This window comes from Lissotriton helveticus, chromosome 1_1 (assembly GCF_964261635.1).
Source record: "Lissotriton helveticus chromosome 1_1, aLisHel1.1, whole genome shotgun sequence".
NCBI lineage: Eukaryota > Metazoa > Chordata > Amphibia > Caudata > Salamandridae > Lissotriton > Lissotriton helveticus.
In genome coordinates, this window is record NC_136057.1 from 1,895,546,564 (window position 1) to 1,895,573,841 (window position 27,278).

Here is a 27,278-nt window from a genome sequence, read left to right on the forward strand (position 1 = left end):
CATTTTGACTTCTCAAATCCTCTTCTATTTCATTAAAAAATTCTGACATGCATACTGAAACAATTACTTTGAATACCAGCAGCAGACTTCCCTAATGAGCAACTCGAGTGCTAACATTCAGAATTCATGGCAAGTTTGTGACACATCTGAATGCCTTCTTGATGGAACCAAAGTAAACAAGCATTGAAAATGCAATAGGTCTCGCCCTCGTTTAAGTCAAAGCAATTCTCTGTGTAATCAGGTGGCTTTTTAGCTTTGCTTGTATTAGTGTTTTTCAAACTTTCATGTACATAACATGCATGTATGTATTCACTGAAAAAAAATAGGTTTTAGAGACGTTATAGTTAGAAATTAGCATTTAAAAAACCTTAGAAATTCACAGAAAAAAACATAGGTTTCAGGGGTGTTATAGTTAGCTGGCCATTTCACTCGTACAAAACCATAGAAATTCCTCCGTTATAGTTAGTTCTGCTAACTATAACTCGCGCGCCCGTAATGCACTGCTGATGATTTCACATACTGCATCATTCATGACATGGTCAGTGCAAACACAGAAAGTCACCAGTTATAGTTAGCAGAGCTAACTATAATGTGCTCCCCGTCATGCGCTACTTATGAACTTACATATTACATCACTCATGACATCTCAAATGACATCACTCATGACATCTCAAATTACATAATTGATGAAATCAATGATATCACTGATGATATAATCCAGTTAGTTTGTTTTATAGTTGACATGACATGATGTTATAAATGGGTGCCACGTGGCCCCCCTCTTGAGCCTTTGTAGGTCCTGGGAATCCTATCCCCTGGGTCCTTGCCTTACTTAAAAGGGGAAGAGGCTGAATGGCCCCCTCCCCATGCCTATTGTGACCCTAGGGAGCCCATCTTCCAGGGTCTTCACTATAAATGTGTGGGTACCCCGGTGGCCATCCAGGACACGTACATGCACACATTGGGGGCCGTGAGGGAGCCCCAGCAGGCTCCTCCCATGGTGCTAGAGCCAACATTGCTCTTGCACGGAGGGAGCAGCTATTACTGCATGATTCCTCCGGGTGGAAGCAAACAGTTCTGCTCCCAGCTGGTGGGAGCATTTATAAATCTGAGGCCTGCTGGGAGCAGAATTAGTGTTTGCTCCTGTCTGGCATCAGCAAACTTACATTTCCTTGCCGGAGCCAGTGCGAACAGGGAAACGACAGTGTCCCGGGGGTGGACTACCCAGGACACAGTTAGTGAGCCAGCTCCAGGGCCATTAAAGACTCAATGAGGGTGGCCAAGTGCCCCCTCCCTTTTAGTTTTATTTACAGCCTTTGGGAATGGGATCCCCAAAACCATTGTAAGGGTTTCCTGTGGCCACCATCAGGTCAGGAGGGACCAGGTGTTCCTCTTCCCTTGAGTTTATTCTGCCCCAGGGACCTAAATGGGCTGGGGAGGGGGGGCTACTGACACCCTCTACCCATCTCTCTCTCTCTCTCTCTCTCTCTCTCTCTCTTTCTCTCTCTCTCTATATATATATATATATATATATATATATATATATTTATATATATCAGCCACCATGTATTTATTTTGCCGCAATCCTGCAGATTTTTTTAATTTAACCTAGAGGGGGGGTCCCTCTGGGTCCCCTCCATTGGGCCTAGGAGGGCAGTGTATCCCTGCTATGCCCTCTTATATAATTGTTCTAAATCTTAAAGACAGGGGACAAAGTCCCTGAGTCCTCTAATAGCTACCAGCATCCTTTTTCTCATGTTGCTGGTAGCCAATCAGAGTCCTCGCTCCTCTGGGAGCGTGTCTCCCATGGAAGCGTAGTGGGCCAAGGGAAAAAAGCTTCCTGGGGCAATCAGAATGCTTTATTTTTTAACATTAGCTTTGAGAGACTCTCACAAGAGTCCCTTGAACCGAACTGCCCAGAATTACATATATTTTCTAACCTTAGTTTCTCAAACACTGCTGAATGGTTTTACACCAAATCACAAAAAGCACAATCTGGGGACTAAGATAAAGCTTCCTGCCAAATTTTAGTGTAATTCCATGTGGCAGTTTTGGCGGTAGTGCTTCCTAAAAAGTCTGTGGAATATGCATGGGGATTTTGGGCCACATGCATCAAACTTTGTAATTGCGATTCCTGATTTGCGATTCTTAAGAAATCGAAATTTAGGAATCAAAATTGCTTATGCATGTAGGAATCACAAAAAAGAAATGTGATTCCTACACATTCCTTAATTGCGACTCGCAAATTGCGAATCGCAATTAAGGAATTGCTTCTCATTCATTCCTATGGGCCAAGAAGACCATAGGAATGAATGGGAATTGCATGCGCAATTTGCGAGTACCAAATAGGTACTCACAAATTGTGCATGCAATTTCAAAGGTGCAAGGGTGCCAAAAGGATACCCTGATGCACCCCTGAAATTGCCATGTTACCACATGTTGCCCACACACATGCCTCATTTTCCTTGACGATTACAATATTTGAACCCTACACTATGACACTGGCAGAATAAACAGTGTTGTCTAAGAAAGAGAAGGGAACAGTCTAATTCAGTTCTATATCGTCCTTGCGGATTAATGTTCCAAAGAAAGACAATACCTTCTGTTTCTTCCTCTTCATTGACTGGCTTCTTTTTCTTTTTGTTCTGTACAGTCTTGGCTTTAGCTTTTTTTTCGGTTGATGGCTTTATTAATGGCCCTAAAACACAAAATCATTCATTGTCCATTGTCATTCACAATTCCCACTCAGGCGTATGTGTGTGTGTGAATATATATATAAGGCAGAACAGATATATTAAAAGGACAGAACGCATTCAGTGAAAGGATGGGCAATCGCTCAGGGGAATGATAAGAGTAAAGTATGTTTTATTAAAGCGGTATCTCTTCTTATCAGAAAGACGTAGTCAACTATTCTTCATAAATGACAGAAGGAGCATGCACTTCAAGAAGACAGCAGCAGAGAGATACTATGGGACACTGTAGAGTTTGCTCATCAGAGGAAACATCATCTCTCTACCCTGAGTTCGAAAAGCTGAAAGATCACAGAAAATTGCAAATCTTGTAGGAGGCCTCCCAAACTCTCAAAGAGAATATGGAGTGTGATCTAGATGTGAGAACTTGTGTCTAAGAATTCTTGGTATAAGAGGTTTCCCAATTGCTCCCCTCTGCCCCTTTTTCAGTTTTACAGTACTACTCTGTGTCTCCACTTCAGTGTGGAAGAAGGAATATTTGAGGTGAGGTGTTTGTACTGGAGCTTGAGTAAACTTGCTAATGGAGGATGCCATTGTAACACGGAGGCTAGCAAACGAAAGAAATCTGATTTACATTCCAAATGGATAGCACAGCCTATCGATGATGGAATTAGGTCAGACAGCAACAGATCTGACATGAAATTTCTGTAAATTATGTAAAAATATTCTAATATGTAGCTTCCGACAACAGCACTTCTTGATCATGCTCGCTCATAATCACTGTGGTCTGTTCTTCTTACACTGTATATTACCAAAGGGATAACAACTCTCAATATACCTACCTAGACATTGATATTAGAAATAATTGTAAGTGTTTATGGAGCTAAAACATTGGAATCCCCCTTGCTTAAGACATGAAGGTGATTTGGCCTTGAGCTGGGTGAAATTGTTTCCTTCCAGGAAAATCTTACTGTGCCTTAGCCCCTAAATGAGCCTGTAAGTTGAGCCTAAAATGGCAACTCATAAATCACAGAAGCAGTATAGTTAAAATACAAATGATAAAAAAATACTACTATCCATAAGAAGTATTGAGCCTCTTAATACGGCAGACGCACAACTAACCTGTATAGAAGTGATGGCATCTCATGCGCCAATCACGAAGCACAGCAACCATTGTCCAGAAGTTAAGTAACTTGTTAACATATGTTCATAGATGTGGAAAACAACATTTTGTTATGTTTCTTTATATGCATATTTGACCCTCCTTAATATACTTGTGGTTTATTAGAAAAGTTTAATCCTAAAATTTGCAAGAAGGTTCAAGAATCCTCCCAAACTTACTACTGCGGATGCCAATGAATAGTAGAAATGGGTGTATGCTGTCTTTCCTAAATACTGTTTACAAAATACTCTCCTGTTTGGTGTAGATTTTCTATTACTAACTCCAATGCAGCAATGTTTTTGTAACAAATATTTAGGACAACATTTTTGTTACAAAATATTCACATTATTTTTGTACTACACCTTAGAAGTATGGTACAAATATGCTGATCATTTTTCAGCTTATTCCCCCATCCTAGCTTTGCCTAACCTTCCTAACCCACTACTAACATTTATGTCCCACATTTAGGGGCAGATTTACAGGTCCCATCCGAAACTTTTGTGCTGCTGTTGCACCACTTTTGTGACACAGCGGTGGTGTAAACAATGCAGCCATTTTACAATGTTACGTATCTAGGGAGATGTGTCACGTTGGAAAGCCCTGTGTCACATTATACCTGCGTCGGGTATAATATATGCAGGGTGGGTGTTCACACTAAGGAAAGCCTTGTAGAAATTATGCCGTGAAATCTACAAGATTTCACTGCGCTACTTCTAGCATGCCACTGCGTCAAATCCTTACGCCTGCTTGAAGCAGGTGTAAGGAGGGATGCAGTACAATGAGTATAGGCCTCTCCATGCTTTGCTGGAGTTGCGTCTTGCTTGTGACATGACTCCAGCAATGCGTGACTTTTGGGCTAACATATGTGTCTGAATTTCTGATGCATCGTAAATACAGTGCTTTCATGGTGGGACAAGGGTATTGCAGGTGCAGGGAAACTGATGCATCTCTAAAGTTACGTCAGTTTTTTGTAAATCTGCCCCTCAGAATTTACTGAGATTTGCTCTACTAATACTGTTTACAGCTTTAAAATCCATGTTAATATTATATACAATTAATATTCAGAAAATATCAGTATTGCTCTGAAAAAAGGGTACATTGCAACATGAGTGTGAATGTCTATCTCATGAACAAGGTTCACCCTCTATGGTTGGCCTGTGGATGTCAAAGGCTTGAATACAGTGATTTATATACAGTATATATGGGGTGTATACAAGAGACCGAGATTTGGTAATTTGGCAGCACAACAAATAATTATAATGGCTTTCACTTGTTTCCTGCCATAAACGACATTCACTAATAAATATTCTTAAAAAATGGAATTAAAAATTGTCTTATTTAAGATAATTTCCCTAGCATTGTTCTTGCAGGAAACTTTAACATGCTGCTATTGGAAATTGGCAAGCAATGTATGAAATGTGTAACCATCCAGAAATTGTAGGCAGTTAAAAGATAATTCATTTACAAAACTGCTATATACCTTTTCCAGCATTACACAGGTTATTTTTCCAGACGAATATATTTCTTGTGTACAACAACATAATACCCACAAGTTTAAAATAGAGCAATGAATAATATTTGTTTGACAGATGAAACTATGGTAGAATTGTTACCATCTTGACGTTTCTATTAATTCTATTGATTCAAAAAGTGGAGCATGTCTAACATGGATTTTGGTGTGTTGATAGAAACTCAAGTAGCCATTGAGCAACAGCACATACTCTACTGGAAAAGACTAGTGAACACAGTATAGGCATTTTCATGATTTGAGAGATTAGGCTTTCGAATTTAAGAAATCTAAATTGAAATGAAATTTGCTGGGCACCAAAGCCCATATCCCGCCTATAATGCAAGATGGATGGCCATATTCATATGTATAAAGAAACTAACTAGGCTTAACAGATATGTAAAAGCAATATAGGTGATATGTAGAATAAATATGAATGTCACCAAAAAGTTATTGGATACTGTGGACCTTCCAAAGATAACATATACCAAGTTATTTAGCTATTTATGGAGGAGCAGAGCAGCGGGTTTATGCATCTGTTTTTCAGAAGATATTAATGGCAATTGGCCAAAGTTCATCCAATTGGTAGAACATTAATGAAGGAGAGGGACACTAGAATGGTGGAAATAGAGCAAGGTTTGATAAATATTTCAAACCTTATACTTCTGATCTAAATGCACTATACTTTATATTCTATTTTTCCTACATAATTTCTTAGAACTATGATTTATTAGAAAAGGATAGTTTCCTAAGATTTAAAAGGGCACATCAAGTCTTTTGCTAATTCAGATATTGCACTCGTATGAGTAACTCTAGTATTCAGGTTTAGGACCAAGGAACAACAGTGTATCAGTAGCCGGATAGGCTAAAGTATATTTGAAAAAGGAATTGCAGATGAGGTCTTTGAATTTTACTACAACTTGAACAATGAAGAAGACACATAGAAGTTTGTGTGCTAAATACATTTACCATCTAGGATTCATAGAATATAAGCATGTAAATAAGCATGTAAATAGTGTATTACTGTGTTTGTATGAGAGACAGGAGAGGAAACTCTTCCCTGTTCCCACTTTGCTTTGCTTTTGTGTTTTGTACATAAAGTGATACGTGTAAGAAGATTGCATGCAATATTGGTCTTGATGTCATTTATGTACTTATATTTAATTCAGTCCAGTGGGGTGCACAGGCTATGTGGTATTTATCAGGTTTGATGTAATATGTTGGTCAAATAGTATAAAAGAATTGTATATAGCACAGGTTAAACTGTGTCTAATGTTTTGCAGACTAGGCCAAATATAGCTGCACAAACACACACACAGACCATGGGGTACATGGTAGTAAACTTGTCTACCCCTTACTGTGTCATGTCTTCATATCTACACAAAAGCACACACGATTTAAACTGCAGTTCTACAACCACATACAAATTAAGCCAGCTGTCATGCAAAGGAAGGATTTCAATTATTAAACAAATGCCCTTAAAACAAATTAAATAAATCACAAAAGTCCCACACTGTATGTTATGTATGCCTTGGATTTTGATTCAGCTTGTGGATGCTGATAAATAAACTAAAACAACCAAATGCCTGAATTGATATTCCCCATATGATTTTTTACGACCTCTATTATTAATGTTGATGATAATTCTAGAGACCAGTACCCCTGATCTGTGCAAGATAGATTCCTTTCTTTGAAGTGGGTACTCTGCTATGTGTCTCGTTCCTATTTTGTGAGTTTTGTAACAAGATGTGCCCATTACAGGTGACAAAATGGAATGTACAACATAAGTTTTCTACATGATGTTAAATAGATATTCATATGGTTACCCAAAACTGAAATAATCTTCCCACATAAAACTATGTATTATACAATCCATATACTTTCCAGCAGATGAGAAAGATTTTGTGAATGACGGAAAACAGAGCAGAACATGGTAGACTAGACAAGACAAGATATTAGGTGATGGGGATAGTATACAAAAATTCTCTGTTTGTGTCTGAGTTAAGAATGTGATGACATAAAAAAAGAACAATTTAAGTCTTGTTTGCACTGAGCTCACAGTAGTTGGGGTTTTTGCTATATCTTGCTGTGGTTTTGTGCTTTTGCCTTTTCCTACCTGGAAACACAGCTATCACTTCCAACCTAACTTTTTGCCAACATCAACCTGCTTTATTCCTTGATGTTCTTCACAGGGGTCAGTCTCATTTTTTCGGCAGAGTCAAGCCAACGAAATTCAGGAGAATCAATTTTCGTTCAGCAGTAGGGACTCTATGTTTCAGAAGGATCTGAAGTGCAAACCTATAACTACAGACTGCACTACTGGGCACTGGAATACCTGAATATTATTATCAATAAAGTCAGAGCAAATTGTCAAGATTACCTTCATCTTCTAAGTCTGTTGCTTTCTTTGTTTTTTTCTTCTTTGCCGTTTTAGATTTGTCTTTTTCTGAAAGTAACAGGGAATAACGTTTGAATATTTTCATATCAATTAGTTTCCATTGGCAACTTTAGCATAATTACCTGACAAATGAATATACTTATGCCTCAGACATTAATTTATTCATTGCATTCTCATCCATGCCAAAAGTTATACAACTGTATTTGCTACATGTCTTCATTTTGCAGAGGGGAGAATACTTACATGTGGTACTTTGTACCCTCTGTGTGCCAAATACCTATAGTAATTAAATTATGGTACTATTCCTGAGAAAAATAAAATTTCTGTCAGGAAGCTCTGAAAGATACCAAAACCAATGTGTTGATTTTACCAGGCTCCAAAGTACATGTGCATTGTGCTTCTCGTGATGCTCATGCTATCACCTTTAGAGAATTAAAAAAAACATGACAAATGCTCAAATATCCGAGAAAGAGATTGAATTCAATGGTTTCCATATAACATTCCTTAGCTGCAGCTTTGCTAATTAGTCATGGAACTTCTAAAGTGACAACAACATTAGGCTCCAGTTTCGACTTCATAAAGAGTTTAAGCATTTGAAAAAGAACAGGCACCAATTTAAAATTAACAAATGCTGTTTTATATATTGACCGGTAATTTTGTTAAGATACTGATTTCACATTAAGAATTATGTATTATTATTCCTATAATTATTGAAGTGTTATTGTATATACATTGATGTGAAATAGTATCGGTGGAAAGGGATAGATCCGGGAGCCCCTGATATAACAAAGGATGGGACAAACTGACTCAAATAAATAAATCCTGGTTTTCCTTTTTGTTTCACATTTTCAATGTATCCTTTGGGTATACACTTGAACTTGTGTTACGGAGGTATGAATCCAAGACATCTTTGTGCTGAAGTGCAGCGAGTGCAGCTCCCTTCGTTTCTTCTTTCCCTGTTTGCCTGAACCCACGCCTCGCGGCCCCCGCTCCGCGGGCGCCGCTCGCAGGCTAAGGAATTTTGGCAGTATCTGGCTGTTGGACCCCCCCGAGTGCACAGGAGCACCAACGCGGCTTTGCTGAGCCGGTATCTGCACCTGAAGGCGTGAGGCGGGACTGCGAGGACCAGCGTGCAGCGCGGCGCTGATCGGCCGCAGCTGGTCCTCTTCCCGCCCCTCCACTGGTTAAAATCATCACCGCGAGTGAGCCGCCTGGGATTCATCTTTGTGCTGAAGTGCAGCGAGTGCAGCTCCCTTCGTTTCTTCTTTCCCTGTTTGCCTGAACCCACGCCTCGCGGCCCCCGCTCCGCGGGCGCCGCTCGCAGGCTAAGGAATTTTGGCAGTATCTGGCTGTTGGACCCCCCCGAGTGCACAGGAGCACCAACGCGGCTTTGCTGAGCCGGTATCTGCACCTGAAGGCGTGAGGCGGGACTGCGAGGACCAGCGTGCAGCGCGGCGCTGATCGGCCGCAGCTGGTCCTCTTCCCGCCCCTCCACTGGTTAAAATCATCACCGCGAGTGAGCCGCCTGGGATTCATCTTTGTGCTGAAGTGCAGCGAGTGCAGCTCCCTTCGTTTCTTCTTTCCCTGTTTGCCTGAACCCACGCCTCGCGGTCCCCGCTCCGCGGGCGCCGCTCGCAGGCTAAGGAATTTTGGCAGTATCTGGCTGTTGGACCCCCCCGAGTGCACAGGAGCACCAACGCGGCTTTGCTGAGCCGGTATCTGCACCTGAAGGCGTGAGGCGGGACTGCGAGGACCAGCGTGCAGCGCGGCGCTGATCGGCCGCAGCTGGTCCTCTTCCCGCCCCTCCACTGGTTAAAATCATCACCGCGAGTGAGCCGCCTGGGATTCATCTTTGTGCTGAAGTGCAGCGAGTGCAGCTCCCTTCGTTTCTTCTTTCCCTGTTTGCCTGAACCCACGCCTCGCGGCCCCCGCTCCGCGGGCGCCGCTCGCAGGCTAAGGAATTTTGGCAGTATCTGGCTGTTGGACCCCCCCGAGTGCACAGGAGCACCAACGCGGCTTTGCTGAGCCGGTATCTGCACCTGAAGGCGTGAGGCGGGACTGCGAGGACCAGCGTGCAGCGCGGCGCTGATCGGCCGCAGCTGGTCCTCTTCCCGCCCCTCTACCGGACCTTCCCATATATTCTGCAGCAGCAACGCGCACGCGGGACGCGCGCGGGGCGACTACCGGGGCGAAGACCGGGCAAAGAGCGGGCCGTTTAAGGCCGTTCAAGGACGGCAGAGGACGGCCCTGGCCCTGATTCCCTGCTCCTTCGCCCCTGATAACCATAAAGTCTAAGATGTCGACCATACGCAACAGAACCAGAAGTTGCGCGAAAAAAGCTACGGCGGTAGCACAGGTGACTGGACCCATTGATCTTTTTATTTCACGTGTACATGAGACTATTGACCAAAGTATTGTTTTACTGGAAAAGAGAGTCTCTATGGACCTTGCAAATGCTAGGCGTTCATCCTTGGGTCCCCTGGCAAATGTAAAATCACCTGCCTTGCAGACTTTGAATAATTGTTCCCTACCTACAACCATGCCTACTAATAGTGCTCCGATTGTACCAAATACTGTTGATCTATCGGTTGCCCTATCAGACTCAGACCCGTCTTTTGAAGATCTGGAGGTTACACCAGATCTAGAAACCTGTCAGTCATCTGACAAAGCGGTGCCTAGTCTGAGCGGGATTAATGCTGCGGAAACAGTTCCTGCGCCTAAAGTTCCCTGGGGAAGGGTTCCTAATCTTCTAAAGGCTACATCAAAGGGTAAAAATAAAGTAAAAGCACCAGTAAGGAATCACAATTTGATTTCCCCTACACCGCAAATGACATCAGGTATTCCTTGCTGGGTGCAAAATATGGTAACAGACTTAAAGTTAGACCTCGAAGCCACTTTAGCAGCACAAATTAAGCCTCTAATTTCTAAAGTGGACAGGCTTACATCTTTAATACACTCTAAATGGCCACACAAAAAGCAGGGACCAGGGCCTGATCAGTCACAAGGGATTACAGAATCAATCCCTAAATGTCTATCAAGCATCCCGCTCCCTATAGATGTATCAAACAATGGTCAAGCTATCATAGTACCAGGGAACCCAGTTATATCCCTTGTGTCGCAAACAGGGAACAACTCCGTCCAATCTACAACTATCCCCATCTCGAAGGAGAGGGCTCCTGTTCTGACTAACCAACACCAAGTTGTTGATAATAATACCACCACCACCATTCAAGTAAAAGATGTTGCAGGGAAATTTAATCCATCCTCTGCATCTCTTTCTACGAACAAACCTGAAGGGCCTAAGCCAAAGCAGGCACGTTTTAGATCCATTAATTTACCACCAGAGGTTTCCCCTTTTGTTGTCGTGTTGACAGCAGTCCCCCCATTGAAGGAGGGAGCTAAAGAAACGTTCACTGAGCTTAGAAATAAATGTGCTCAATGGCTTCATCTACACAAACCCCTACCCAATAGCATGAACGGTGAAATTCTAACCGTGCGTAGAGGGGATTGGGTGGGCAGAAGCAAGAAAACAATAGTAGGGGACGTAATCACAGTTAATTTTAGGGATGTAGGGGCAGCAAGCTATATTTGTAATGCTCCCAATAGTGGTCCTGCGACTCAAATTAACCCACTTCCTCTGTCTTATTTTTTACCAATGTCTTCAAGGTCGAACCCTCCCTGTTCTACTTTTCAAAGTAACAGAGGACTTGGGTACCCTCCACAACAAGTTGCCAAACCTTGGCCACAACCACCTTATCCGCCTTCTTTTCTTTCACATTATGCTAATTTTCAGCAGCAGCCATCATATGCTTCACTTTATCCTATGCATCAAGTTAAACCTCACTGGCAATATCCTTTTCCTTCTCTACCACCCCCACCTCAGTCTGCTCACCAGTGGCAGCAATTCTTTCAGCCACCACAATTAGATAATCATCTGTGGCAACAACCAAGGCAGGACTTGCCCCACTCCCAAGATCCCCTGTCCTCACACGCCCATCCAAATAGATATGCTGTGCTAGATGAGGTAGATTGACTCAGTCCTCCCAAAGCTCTGGATTCAAACATTACTATGCCCTATCTTGATAAGGTGTGTCTTGTCACGCCTTTAGCCGCACTTCCCGTATCTTTAACAGTGACATCCCCAACACCTCCCCTAACAGTTCCCCTACATATAAGGAAAAAGGGTATAGCTACTGTTAGCCCTAGCTTAAGCCCAGTTACCATCCTGCGTGAAGATGGTCCTGCCTTATTTTCATCAACAATTCAGCCAGAGTCGTCTGTTATTGATGACTCTGGTAAACCAGCAGGACTCACTCTTGTTTCCTGGAACATTGCTGGCCTTACCGGCAAATTAGGAACACCCTTCTGGACCAGCTTTCTAGGGAAGGGATTTGACCTAATTTTATTGCAGGAAACTTGGTGTCCGGACCCCATTAATATCGAGGGGTATGTATCCTACTGTCTTCGAGCAACTAAATCTAGCTCGGGCAGGGCCAAGGGGGGGCTTTTGTTGCTTTTATCAACCAAGCTGTGTGACTGTACGGTTAAATACAGTACAACCGTGGGGACACACAGTCAAGTTATAAGGGTGGAGTGTAAGAAGAATATTGATTTAGTCATTGTAAATTTCTACAATAACATTTTTGATGCTACTAGAGGGGACATATTGTTGCCCCTAGAAAGGGAAATTATCAAGGCCCTCGGTATCTCGAAAAGAAAGGCTGAGGTGGTTTGGGCCGGTGATTTTAACTTGCAGCCCTGCCATCTGTCGAACGGGAACATCTGTGGATTCGGCGCAGCAACGAGTAGTCATTGGGGAGGCCTGGGGGCGAGGGAGGATTCTACCCATTTTCAACACTGCAGTTATGGTCTCACACTAAACAATATGCTAGTCACGCTAGACATGACCCTGTTAAACTGCAATATTAACAACCGGGCAATAACATGCCCCACATTTACAGGCAGAGATGCAGGATCATTTATAGATCACATTTTGTTGTCTAGCAGCGGAGACTATACTGATTTATATGTTAATGAAGAAAGTCTCAGTGACCATAACAGTCTTCGTGTTACTCTTTTGGGGCATGGTACCTCATTAGTTTCTGCTGGTAAATGTACAACCGATATAGTGCCTATTAGACCAAAGGGCCTAAGGGTTAAATGGACTGGTTTAAATTCTAAAGTCAAGCAGAAGGAGGTTCTTACTCAATGTAAGAATCAAATTAGCTATTGTTTGGATGATGATTGTGATTCTGGTTGCTTAATAGATTACTTTGTATCTATGAATAGTATCATCGATGGTATTTTTACTAAGACTCCGTCAGCCAATAGAGGTCCTAAGCAGGGGTGGTTTGACAAGACCTGTATAGCTGCCCTCCGTGAATTAAAGAATGCTTTGGGCTCCAAACCACGTGTCAAGACGGACATACACTACTTTAGGGCTAGATATAAAACAGCAATTAATAAAAGGAAAAGGGTATTACAGACTGAGGCGTGGGATAAGTTGAAGGAGGCTGCTGAGACTAAAAATAGTAAGCTGTATTGGGAAACAATTAATAGCCCGTTTCTCAATAAAGAAAATGTCCCAGAATTAACCTCTTATGTGGCTTGTAGCGATTGGGTCAGTCATTTTTCCAAAATTTTTAATCCAGAAGGGTCTACTTCTGAGTTACCATCACAAGATATAACCCCATGGTTGCCCCTCTCGATGGGTATAACACTAGATGAATGCCATGAAGCAATTTCCTTAAGTAAAGGAGGCAAGGCCCCCGGCCCCGACGGGGTCCCGTTGGATCTATATAAAGATGAAACGACTTTATGGGCTCCCATCTTGGTGAGGATTTTTAATTGTGCGGCTGAAAGTGAATTTCCATCCACTTGGGGCCAATCGACCATTATCCCTTTACACAAGAAAGGTGATAAATCAGAGGCCTCTAATTATCGTCCAATCTCATTATTAGACGCCTCTGTAAAGGTGATGAGTAGGATTTTGCTGAAGAGGCTGGAAGACTGGGCAAATGATTTTAACATCTTAACTAGAGTCCAATATGGCTTTCGGAAAGGCCTGGGCACTTTGGACCAATGCGTAAATTTGGACCTTTTAATCAAAAAATATACTGTGGCTAAAAATGGCAACCTCTTTTTATGTTTTGCTGATTTGAGCAGCGCTTTTGATTTGGTTAACCACAACATTCTTTGGGAGGTTTTGCTTGATGCAGGGGCCCCAAGGGAAATAGTTCATTTCTTAGCTAGACTCTACGAAAAACTTTCATGTAAAGTCCGCTTTGGCACCCTTGGCGAATGTACCCCGTTTTTTAAAGTGTCCCGGGGCATACGCCAGGGATGTGTCTTGGCTCCGCTTTTATTTTCCCTTTTCATCAACGGTGTCGACCGTTCCTTGGCCGACATCCCAGCAGATGCCCCCCTGATTGGCGGTAAACCTGTTCCGCTGTTACTTTATGCGGATGACGCTGTTCTTTTATCTCGAACACAGATGGGCCTCCAGCGCCTAATTGATAATTTTATGCAGTTTATCCAAGTTAGGCGGCTGCGTGTGAATAAAACCAAGTCGTATGTAATGTCCTGTGGTCAGGCAGCTAAGCAGGTCAAGCATACTTTTTTTCTAGATAAGGAAAAGTTGACTTCTGTTAAGTCCTTTTGTTATCTGGGAATAACATACAACAACAGTGGGTCCTGGAATGCGGAATTTGATGCTGTTAGAACAAAAATGCTACGGTCTACTAGTAGTATCTTTCGTTTTGCCTCAAAACTCGGCTCACGAAGTATTTTAGATATGATGAACATATACAATGTATGTTGTGTCTCCTCTGCTCTGTATGGGGCAGGGGTGTGGGGACACTGCGAGGGTATTTCCCTGCTGAAGGAGGAAAATACGTTTTTAAGGAGGTTGTTATGTGTTCCCTCTTCTGCCTCCATCCAGCTGATTCATGAAGAAATCGGGATCGAGTACATTTCTGACTTAGCAGCAGTCCGGCCACTCTTATTGTGGCGTTCTATTTGGGCTAAGCCAGAGACTCGATTCACTCAGGATATTATCCTTGATTGTATAGGTTTGGACCATTCTTCACGTATATTGTGGTTAAGATACATTCACCGCTGGTATCTCCTTCTTTTTAACATTGATGTGTTCCGTGAGCCTGAAAATGTTGTTTCTATTTCAAAAAAAGAAATCAAGACAACGTTTCTAAATTTTCGTAAGGCTGAGCGAGATAAAACCGTTGGCAATCTTGTTACTGTGAAATTCTATAAAGATTTAAATCTAACTTCGGGACTCCAACCCTATCTTGTATTTGTGACCCGTCCTTCTCATCAGTATGTTTTAACACGGGTCAGATTGGGTATTGTTCACCACTTGGTTGCTTTTCCAAACACAAAAACCAGTTCAGACATACCCTGTCCGTGTGACAGTATCTCTCGGCAGAGTAGTTGCCATTTTTTACTTTTTTGTAAATTTTTTCAGTTTCTTAGGTTAAAATACCTTAAGCCAATTTTTATCAAATATAATATTCGTACAACACAAACAGCATTGATATTTTTATCTTCATTAGAGAATGAGGAGATTTGCTTCTTGTTGGCTACTTTTATTTTAAAATGTACAGCTGCCAGGAAAAGTATTGTACTACAATAATGTTTTTACTTACCTGTCTGTACTTACGTTATACAGCTGCCAGGAATGGTTTCATGATGCAATTACCGTTAACATTCCTGTCTGTATATATATGCCTTCAATTTTAAATTTTAAATCATATCAATTTTTGTAATTAAGGTATTTTTATATATTTGTAGATACCCACAGTATTGTATGATTACTTAGTAATTTTTATGTACAGCTCCCAGGAAAAGCCTATTGAGTAACTCCTACTGATCCTCAACCCGTTTATGTAAGAATGTTTTGTATTTTATAATAACATGTAGACCCAAAGAGATATGATCATCTACCATTTGCTGCACTTTAGCCTTTTTTTGCCTCTTTAGGAGAGTTTACATGGTGAATCTCAATATTTTAATTATGTACTTTTGCTTGTATGATTTGTATGTACAAATCGAATAAAAGCTTTTGAAATTGAATTGAATCCAAGACATGGAGACCAATTGTACGCAACCATAAGAGAAAAATTAGAGTGGTTATTCAAATTATGGCTAAAAGAAGAAGCATATGGGACCTGCGGAACACCCACAAATCACATGGGACCTGGAGGATACACCCACAAACGTGAGTATCTACATGGGTGTCATCTGTAAAGTGGGCATCTATAGCTCTTGCAGATGATTTGTTGCAGTGATTAGCATCTAGGTTTTCAGTAGCAATATGCTTACTCATTTTCCCTGCAGAAACAAGTTTTCATCTTTAGAGAGTATGTAAGAGGTTAAAAAACAAGCATGTAATGATTTGATTTACGATTTACATGCACATTCTTGTGTTCATTTCTCAAAGATTTATTTAGATAACAATTCCCTCTAAGGGACAGAACAGTGTGAAATGGAGATAAAAAGCCATACTATGCTCAGGATACCCTGGAAGGAACAGGTGCTTAGTATGGCTCCTTACAACATCATCAGTTTCCTTGAATCTGTCTATATTATTTGTTATTAAAAGTGATATGAATATTATTTGTTTATAAAACTGATATATTATTTGCATTACGAGTATTATTAACATCTGAAAGATTGTTACGTTGTATTGGTTTATTTGGTCTCCAGTATCTTGCTTTTATACGAACAGGGATTCAATGCTAATCATTTTATAACTACTAATAATATAATTGATATTAATTATACAATTACACTAATATTCATTATATCATATTACAGTCAAAAAATTAGAAACACTTTTCATTATTGTTACTATAATCATCTAGTAGTGATGTCAAAAATAGCACCTAATCTACATATTTACTGATCCAGCTGCCCTCAAAGGTACTCTACCCACATACTCCTCTCTAAGCCACCTGTATTCTCTCTTCCGCAATATCCTGGTCTTGAGCCTGGTGCCATACTTCTACTCACGATTTGCTGCAAACAAGCAGTACAGACAAACACTGAAAGAGTTTCTGCAAGCCATGACCTGCTGGTACGTCTGTGTTTGCTCCACCTAAAATTGCACTGTGCTTTAAAAGGCGGTGGCGATCCGCCCACCAAACACCCCCGACAGCTTTTTACCCCCGCCACATTAGCCCCCCTGGAAACATTGAAGTTCTCCAACCAAAATTCTACAAATTCTGCAATCTCAAACTTACAAATGGGGAAAACCTGTTAATCTGGCAGAAATTCTGAGATCGTAAATGGGATTTAGACCAAGGAATGCCTCCAGTCCTGATTTTGGAAAGCAAATTTATTTAAATTTTAAATTGCAACCCTGAATCTAATTTCTTTGCAATTACAAATGTATTTGTACCACAAACATTTTTTTAAAATGAAACAATTCATATAAATGGCTCTTCATATTTTAAAAATAGAACCCACATTTCTACGGACATTTTTCTGTCCATTATAAATTTGCATGAATTTTAAAATATTACTTATCGGAGAGACTACTAGGAAAGACACTTGTTTGGCCACAAAGAGATGGAAGTAGCCTTGCAACAATCACATATCAAATTATGAGTTTGGGCTAGGATTCCATCACACAATTGTGTATTTGTGAAATAAAATGGTGGCCCCACAAGTAGGTTACTTCTACTGCCTCTAAAGACATACACAAAAAGCTCCACATTAGAGTTGGCAAAATGTGCAAAGCATAGACCCTTGGCTCACACAGTACCTTCTTCATCAGCTGGAAGGATCGCTTTCGATGGTTTCTTATTTGGTGATTTAGGTGAGCGTTTCATTGTGGACTTGCGGCCTTCGGCTGATGAAAGAGGGGCTAAAGCTGAAGGCGGTTCATCGGAGAGCTCTGCAGTGAAATAAAAACCTCTTATTAATAGGTGGCGCTCTGCTCCTCACTTTTAAAACTTTTATTAGGGAAAACAAAATTCCAAGCCCAGAAGACTTACCAATATTCTTCTTCACATTGAGAATACACTTCATCATCCTACTACTCAATAAACAGGTGAACCAACATTTAAAGTGACACTTTGCATTAGAAAATATCCTAGACTTCCGGTCAAGATGCAGGAGTGACCACTCGCATTGCGTAGTGGTCGGCAGGGGGAACACACACAAAAAATCAGAAGTATAAATAAGGAAAATAAAACGTACCTACCCTGACGGATGGTGCCTTGCTCACGATCCTCGCGTCCTCCAGGAACTGCTGCACACTACGCAAGCTCCCAGCTCCCAATCCCAGTGCTGCTCACATGCTGGTAATAATATTCCCAGCATGTGAGACGTGCTGGGTTCATTGTGAGTGCCTCGGGGGGCGCTTAGACATAGACTGGGAGCCTGTATTGGTTTCTCCACCCAGCTGTACAACACAGCTCGGTAGAGAAAGCCTAAGTGTGCAGACGGTTTTTTCCAGCCCCAGAGGGCCCGCCAAACCATTATGCCCACTTGGCAGTGACCACCACTACCCCTTCCTCCCTGGTGCTGCAGCTGCAAGCAGGTATGGGAGGCCACACCCCTACCTCAGCTCACAGCCTGCAGGGCTAAAATTAAATGATAATAAAAATGTGTTATTATCTTTTTATTTTTATCCTGTGACCTGATGGCTATCAGCGGGGGGGGGGGCGCTATGTACCTCCACCATAATGGAAGAGCTGCCTGTCAAGATGGTAGCGGGGCAAGCCGCATAGTGTGGAGCTTCCTTCCGTCTTACTACTCTCCTGAGCACAAAGTGTCTTTAATGTGAGCCCCGGGCAGCAAAGAGGGTGGGTGCTGCAGCTCCAGATCACCAGTTTGGTGGGTGCCGAGCCAGCTCCACAATGCTCGATTCCTGAACGAAGATTCAGCCATGGGCAATCAGGAGCGACTTGCACACAGCTTCGGTGCTGTGTCTGACAGCCTTGCCCGATGTGGACACAGGAGGCGTCTCCAGGGTGTGAGGAGCATGGGCCCATCAGAGGGTACTGTCACCCAAGGCAGGAGTCAGAGGACCTATAAAGCGATAACCAGGCCTCTCCCTTGATGTGGGGAGCTCGGCTGGGCCGCAGCTTGGGAGAGACATTGGAGCAGCTGGTGGGAGCAGATCCCTGGGCATGTGTCCACCAGGAGTGCAACTGACTGACACAATACGGAACGACCCATGCCTTGCTCCCAAAAATCCAGGAGAAATCAATTCAAGGTAACTTTCCGAGACAACAAAGGGCTATAGGGACACCAGAATACTACAGCAAATACAGCGGCAGAGGGCGCTCTTTTAAAAAGACCTGAAATCCTATTCACAAGAAATTAAAATAGACTTGGAAAAGGTGTTCCAGGAAAGCCTCCAAAAGTGCAAGTGGGAGTAGACAAAGATGTTGCTGATATGAAACACAAACAATAACTAATGAGACAACCGCTAGATCAAGCTGAATAATTATTAAACTTTGCAAAAGATATCAACCAAGTACTCACGACGACAATCTGCTAACAGGAAGCACAAATTAAGTGGCTGATGTCCGAATGGGACGAACTAGTAAATAGACCTTGGTGGGCCAGCATAAGGATATGCAACCTGACAGAAGGAACAGAGGTCAACGACATGACTAAGTGCATGGCAGAACTGTTCAGGTCAATCTTCCAAGTCCACACAAACTACCCGGTGGATATAGAAAGACAGCACAGAGTGGGCCGTAAAACTGCATAGTCCAGAGAAAAATCCAGCAATATAGTGGTTAAGCTTTCCAGATACCCCTTCCAGGATCTCTCCACAGTGATGCATCAAAAGCGATGAGAATACAAAGAGAATCATGATGGGCCTAAACAAAAGTCAAATACGCTATAGACGGCTATTTCTTGAGCAGCTCGAATTTACATGGAAGGGTCTTGAACTCCAGCAGAGGGATGGAAATTACTGCAGTGGCATTTCATGGACAGAGTATTTGCCGGCAGAGGCTTTTGGGATCTTCCTTGGTACTTAGATCCTGGTGGCCCAAATCAATTTATATCTCCGGGGAGACTAGGACAGCTTTCATGACACAATATCATATATGATATATCCACCACACAGGGTCTATCAACACACCTGACCCCTTACAATTCAATTCACTTGAAACCTTAATTCTCATCAGGATGGTCACAGGGAGTATTGGGCCTTGGAAATAAGTGGCTGCCTCATGATCTGCGACATGCTCTGCAAAGGAGTAATCAAAACCTTTAATGACTGTAAAAGGGAATTCAAATTGAGCAAGACGGAGAGAATGCAATATGCTCAAATAAGACATTGAGTCATGCACCCAGACATTAGGGCGGCCTCAACCAAATCCCGACCCAATTTAAGAAACTGTTGGGCACCTACACCTCAACAAACGTACTCATTGCGGTACTAACCTGCATTTTGACGGACCAGACTATTGAACTCAATTGGTTCTACGAAAAGCCCTGGGAAACTAAGTACAGCGATAAAGACTTGTCACACCACTTTCAGAATCTTCATAAAACTTTCAAAGGCCTTCAAAACAGAGAGGCAAAATACAAACTACTCATGACATGGTAGCTAATACCAGTAAACTCAAAATAATATATCATGCCACATCTGACAGCTGCTGGTGTTGTGGGTCAGGGAGAGGCACTATCCTCAATATCTGGTGGTACTGTTCCAAGCTACAGTTTTAACTGTTAAATATGAAAGGCGAACATGGGTGAAGGATCAGAACTTTGTTGGGGCACTTACTCGGAGCAGCGAACAGACTGATTACGGTATACTGGGAACGTATAGTGATTCACTCTATGGAACTTTGAGTCCGGGACCTGTGTCAAATAATGGTCATTAAAAAACTAATGTACAATCTACAGGACAACACAAGAAATCTGATTAATATGGTCCCTCTGTTGGCCTATTCCTAAGTTTTTAACATTGAGGCAGTCCATACTGCGATATGCTCAAATAATGGGCTTTGGCCCCAATCATGACTCAGAATGATAGGGTCCAGGGTAGATATACATGCAACTGGAAAGTGGGGGACCCCTTGATTGCTATGTTATGTCTAAACATAAAGGACAGGGTGTCATGTTGGGAGTGAGGGGAGTTTACTAGGCTTTTCTCTTTCTCTGCCTGTGTTCAATAAGTATAGCAAGATGAGGCTAGTCTAGTGGACACACAACAGTCTACTGTTTTCTTTTTCTTTTTATATGTGTATACTCATAAACTTCAACGAAATTTGTTATACAAAAAAACAGAGCTTGGAACCAAATCCTAAATAGGAGGAGGGTAAAAGTATACAGTCTTGTCTCCAACTATTACATTTACGTGTCGTCAGGCACAGTTCAGTGTAGGTCAGAAAATGGTGAGAGATGGAAGTGAAGCCATCCTTAAGTTATCACCTCTGATAACCATCTCCCAGGTACAAGCTGGAATAAAGCCTACAGGCCTTATGAGTTACCAAGATGACTGACCGGGAATAGTTCAACCAGGATCCTGGTACAAAGGGATACAGTAATTACCAGGTGATGCATTACTAAACAGTTGTGATTTTCTTCACTATAAGAGAGGAATGCCTGAAAAAGTCAGTGTTTATGATTTCTGGACACTTTACCTAATTCACATCAGGTTTTTACTGGTGAAAAGTGAAGGGGGGAACTTATGTGTGGTGTCCCGCTAAACTTGTCATTCGGATTCAGCCACAGCATTCTGTTTTAGGTTGACCTGGGAATTAGGAGTAACCCTGATAGTATGAAACAGTCCCTAGTGTAGTGCCAGCAGAGACATATGAGTTGGTGCGAGGAACTTACTCTCCTAAGAACCATCAAGACCCACCAAAAATTGGGCATGCCTATGACACTTACATGAGGGACATGCCTAAGTATGGTCCAGCAAATGGACAACAGAGTAAGATCCCACCTACCCTATGTCCCTCAGCAGAGCTGACAGCCCTAAAAGTGAATAGGCCACTTAATTCCACTGAGAGGTTGCTTGATCCGAGCATAACTTCAAATCCTCTCAGCACTGAGTGAAGTAATGACTGCCGGTATTCAGAGCTTGACAGAAATTTGGATGAATCCCTATTGAAATCAGGGTTTCCCACTTCACCCAAGTTACCTTCAGAACCATGTTTGAGGTAATATAAGTTAAAATGTGTGTAATAATAATAAAGTGTTCCTCTCTTACTGGTTAAAGCAGTGAGACTGCTCAGTTTATCTAGAATACCAGGCAGACGCTTCCTCGTAAAGCACTCCATGTTTTTCATTTGGGGGAATTCTAGGAGGCCAAATATACAAATGATATTTCTCTGTGACCACACTCCACACTGTTATTTTTAGGTGTGGTGTTAGTGAACACCTATTGATTTTGCACAAGAAAAAAACATACAGTATACTTATTATAGGAGCTTTCAGCCAGCCCTCTTGATTCATTGGTCTGTTCTTCTGTCATTCATATTTTGTTACCACCCATCAGAACATTCAGCATGGAGCAATGGGAGTAGAGTAGTTAGCCTCACTTTGAAATGACAGTAGGAGTGCAGTATAATCATGAGTAGTCTGCATTTGCATATATTTTGTTTGACTAATGTATGACAAAAGAAATAGGGGTACAAGACGTAAAAAGTAGCACCATGATTACCGCAAATCACATGTGTGCCTTAGAAATGTAACTGACAAGATTATGTTTGTATTTGTACTTGGTGAAGGGATAACAAACTAAATGTGTTTTATGAATTTAATTTAACATTATATTCATGAAAATAATATTGTAGAATTAACCATTCATATATCTTAGAGTAAATGTTAAAAGAATGGCTTAGTAGTATTTTGAAAGGCACACATAATGTAACCTGTTGGTTGTTAATTTAGCTTAACTGTGGGACTGAAATACATTTCTAAAATTCACTCCCCAGCTAACATTTGAATTCGCATTTTGCTTGCATTGTGGACTGTTGCATGTTTCTTGTGTTCCCACTGCAGTTGGACAACACTTTTTTAGTTGAGAGAAAGAGTTATTGTTTTAGTAGAAATAAAGGCATGAAAATAAACGCGACAACCAATGGGGGGGCGAGTTCTCATAGGAGAAGGGGATGGCACCAAGGAAGTACGGAATATCTCAACATGTGAACAGGGAGGTGGAGAAAAGAAGCTGGAGATTGCTTGCATTATGGGAAACACTAGTAGAAGCTGTGGGAGGTGCCTTGATTCAATAATTACTTATGTTATAATGCAGTTAGGGACAGCTGACACTCTGCTTTAGGATGCTTAGCGGTACAGGCCTCATCTGTGGCTAGTCTGACTTTCTGCTGCATTACCCAAGTTGGTGTTACTTCTTTAGAAGGATTTGACAGATGACACTTTTTCTCATCATTTCTGAAACTTGCCTTAGATTAGGATTTCCACTTTAGGGTAGAGTAGGGATAGTTAGGGACTTTAAGGGGTTTCTGAATGGAGCATTTTTATCTTCTTATAACCTATGTGGCCCTTATTGAAGTAGTTGTTTTCTTTTTGTTGAATAGGGTGGATCGGGTCTGGAGATTTGAGGGCATATTTACAAGGGGATATCGCCACCAAAAGTTCACTTTTAGTGACGTTATGGTAGCGATATCCCCTTCTCCTTTTTTACAAAGCTGCGTTAAGCCACTTAACGTGGCTTAACACCGCCTTGCATATAATCCCCTTTTCACACTTCACTTAATATGAAAGGGGCGTGCAATGGGAGTTGCAGTGGGCATCCCACCATTTTGATGCTGCCCCATATTTACAAGTCTGGGGCAATGGCAACAACTAAGGTCAGAGAATACCTAGTTTTAGACTGGCGATACGAGGAGAAATTATTAATTTCTCCTAGTTTTTTGCGCTTTGTGTGCTGCAATAGGCAGCACACACAGAATGAGAAAATCGCCTTTTAAGATTGTTTAGGTGCAGGAAGGTGCCCCTTCCTGCACATAAGCAATCGCCCCTGCAGGGCAGGCAGCAGCGCAACATAGTGCAAGGGTACCTGCGCTGGCACTAAGCAGCTTTATTAGCACTAGGGGAAGCACATGGGTGCACCAGATTTTTGTAAGTACGATGCATACCTGTATTTCAAAAATGTGGAACGCGGTGGTACCAATTTTGGAGTAACACTGCACTCCGACATTTTGTTGTAAATATCCTCCTTGGTTTCATCCTATTTACTCTATACCCTTATGTTGAGGTTGTTGTATAGTAAACTGTTTCAGAGTTTGTAATAAAAGTTGTCGACCTGAGTCCTTGCCTAACAGTATAGTTACTCTGGAATTTGGACATTGTGAAAAGGAGAATTTCCCTTTACCTCTCATGCAGCGCAACACAAACCATTGACCAAGTTGTTCAGGGGATGAGTTTGGTCTTTCCCAGATGGTAGAGCACTTGAAGTAAGGGAAACTTAGAACATAATCTAGAATAGATCTAGAGCCCATTCCTAGCATTCTTAGTCTCGAGCCCAAAATCGATAATTGGATGCCAAGCGGAGTTCCAGTGATGTGCTGCGAATATAGTGGCAGAGGAGAAGTAAGTATTAGCAGGGCTGTTTTTGTGGTTGTTCTGTTTGATTCTGGTGAAGAATTGGTGGTATAATGTCTGGTGGAGATGTTGTGAGAGTCATGTAAATGTGGTGATAAGTTGTTGTTGAAGTTGTTATCGGGTTCGATGTGGCCTGACTTTCCCGGGATATATAGTATGGTCTAGAATACACCATGTTTTATTTGTGTGCTGAGTATTGTGGAGTTTGTCATGAGACGTTGTTGATAGACCAAATTGAGACAGGGAACTTTATGTGAATGGGACAGTTGTGAATAGTGTGGTGGACCTTTTTGCGTAGAAGGTAATCTATACTGATTCAAGTGATTCCCCACTGGTTGAGGTTTTGTGGTAAGGGTGTATTCTTTGACTGATTGAATTCTATTGGTTCTTTTACTGAAGCAGACTATTTTTGTTTGAAAGTAATGTGCGTATGTGAAGAATTTGTGAAGGAGGGTGAGCTGCTGCGAGGAGTGAAAATTACATCAGAGTGTGCTGCAGATGGAATTGGTTGGATTAAATAATCTTAAACAAGTTTAGGGGTCCAAAAACCCCTTTAGAGGGTAGAGAGCTCCTCTACAGCAAGGATGGAGGTATACATCCTCTCTTTAGTATACTCGCAAACCTATGTACCGGATACTTCTATTTCTTTTGATAGAAAAGAGTGGTTTTGTCAAGTGTGAGTTGGTTAGATGTTAAAGTGCGCCAATATTTGTTAATTGTGTGTTTGATCACGTTGGATGTGGAGTTGTATGTGGTTACACAAATCAGTGATTTGGGTTCTGCTTTATTTGTCTTCTCAAGTAAGGCTCCCTTGGAATATTGAGTACCTCTTTTTTTGTTTTGCAGAGGATGCGATCTGGGTATTCACTTTCTTTTAGTTCTTTTGAGAGGTTGTTCAGCATGTACATAGTGTAAGACAGTGTGGCACTAACATCCGGCTAGTACTAGACATGTTGCTAGCAACTAGGCAACCAGATAACTTGGCCTCCTTCCTCTGGACGAGCCCCCTTTCCCCGATGTATCAGCCTCTCCCATAGCAGGGTGGGTGGAGCATTTACCCGGAAGCTAGGCTGCTGATGAACACCGACCCACGGATTGGCCTGGTGGTACATGAGTACTTACGACAGCAAGCACTTTTCAGTCGCCCACCGCAAGCAGTGGAGCAGAGCCCAATACAGGTTCACAGAAGGGATGAAACCTTTGATGAAGTAAGTCGGTCCTATCTAAAACGCCGGGGCATTCGCTGCACAAATCTGCGCTTCCTGTTTTGCCGCTGCCTTGCTGACAAAACAATAATGCTAATTCTAATACGTTTTGCCATCTTTTCTGTCTCCCACGATCCAGAGTGTGACTACAAAGCCTCCACCTCATGCCCCCGTGGAAAGATTTGTCCCGTTTCAATTGGGTGAGTGGCTCCCTCTCCACGTGGAATTATTGTATTACATAGTGATTTTAATACACATACATAATAGAATGTTGGTTGTGTAAGTGTGACAACCTTGTTGGAGGTTATGAAATGGGAAGATGATGCAAAAATCAGAAACATGATTGTACTAACTACATATTATGGCATTCCACTGTACAACAACAATGATTAATAGTACACAAGAATGAATGTATGAATGAGTGTGTTGAAGTATTAGGATCACCAAATAAGGCGTAATCCTGTATATATATGCCTCTATGAGACTAAACACTGAAGGCACAAATTTGAATGGGGACTACACTGAGATGATTCATCATCACTGAACATTACATCCGATATGACAGCACCTGCACTTGCATTTTATGGCATGCACATTGTACCCTTTTTCTCATTACAGGTAATTCCTAGAACAGCAGCAAGTAGAATTTTTTTTATACATTTTCACATGCAAATTGCATGCTAAATGTAAGTATCTCACGTTAGTCACGTCCTCTGGGAGTGACCTCTTCACTCCCCACCCTGACAAAACCCTGGACCGTTTTCAGGCTGACAGAACAGGACTGAAACATGTTGGTGTTTTAGGGTTATAGGACCATTACATCCATATATATATATATATATATATATATATATCACTTGTTTCCGCGAAGAAACCCGAGCCCCTTGCAGTGGTGGGTAACCTTCCCTCCCCCTTGTCTAATAAAGGATACTTTTCGAGTAGGTGCGGAATTTTATATTTAAAGTCACGCCCCCACATGGTCCATCTTCATAAGTGCTCCCTGGAATATGGTTGAGCTCACCATCATCTTGCGAACCCGATGATGAAGCTACTACTAGATGAGGGTTTTATAAAGAAAAGATTCAATTCCCAATCCCACCCTCAATAGTGGATGTGCTGTCATTAGGCGTACCAGTGGTCCCCAACCTCTTTTTTTTCCTAATGGAGCCAGTTTGACTCTGGACGGGATAGTTGTTGTTGGAACTCCGAGAATTTAAATTTGAAGTTGAATTGTATACTACAAACGAGATGAAGAAAATCAGGTGTTTTAGAGCGATCAGAGAGATGTTTAGTGGAGATGTGCATGTTCCTACTAGAATGGGTGAAGAGGCACCCCTGGAGGATACGCTAGTTCACTATATGGTGATGAACGTAGGACTCCACACCATTGTTGGGTTAAAAAATTGGCAAAGGATCACCAAGAAATAGGGTGCATTCACATTTCCAAGCAATGGCACATTCAATTTGAGAATAATCGGTCATTTGAGGGAATGTTGTTTGGAATAAAACCACTACCTAGACCCACACAGTTCGAAGCACTCAATGCATGGCTGCGAGCAGCACATGTCAAATAAGGGACCAATACAAAGGGAAAATGATGCAAGTGCGCATACGCAGATGGGAGGTGGGATGATCAACAAAATAGGTGGAGGGTAGACATGATTGCGGGAGCGAGGTTGTAGCCTGCATTAGTGACTGATGTAGACAAGATGGGGGAAGAAGGAGAGAGAGGATAAAGGGGTAAAGGGGTAAA

The 27,278-nt window shown here is 41.9% G+C and overlaps 1 protein-coding gene across 6 annotated transcripts in view; it reads right to left on the minus strand.

The window, feature by feature from the left end:
• Window positions 1-27,278, minus strand: part of PRG4 (proteoglycan 4) — a 415,676-nt gene that overhangs the window by 119,386 nt on the left and 269,012 nt on the right. For 5 of the 6 annotated variants that reach the window (XM_078642714.1, XM_078642681.1, XM_078642696.1 and 2 more), the window contains 3 exons: window positions 17,539-17,670; window positions 7,740-7,805; window positions 2,600-2,698 (listed from right to left, as the gene is read on the minus strand). In XM_078642714.1, the coding sequence (XP_078498840.1) occupies window positions 2,600-2,698; window positions 7,740-7,805; window positions 17,539-17,670 (297 nt within the window). The remainder of the gene's footprint in view (window positions 1-2,599; window positions 2,699-7,739; window positions 7,806-17,538; window positions 17,671-27,278) is intronic. The other variant, XM_078642688.1, reaches the window with a different exon arrangement.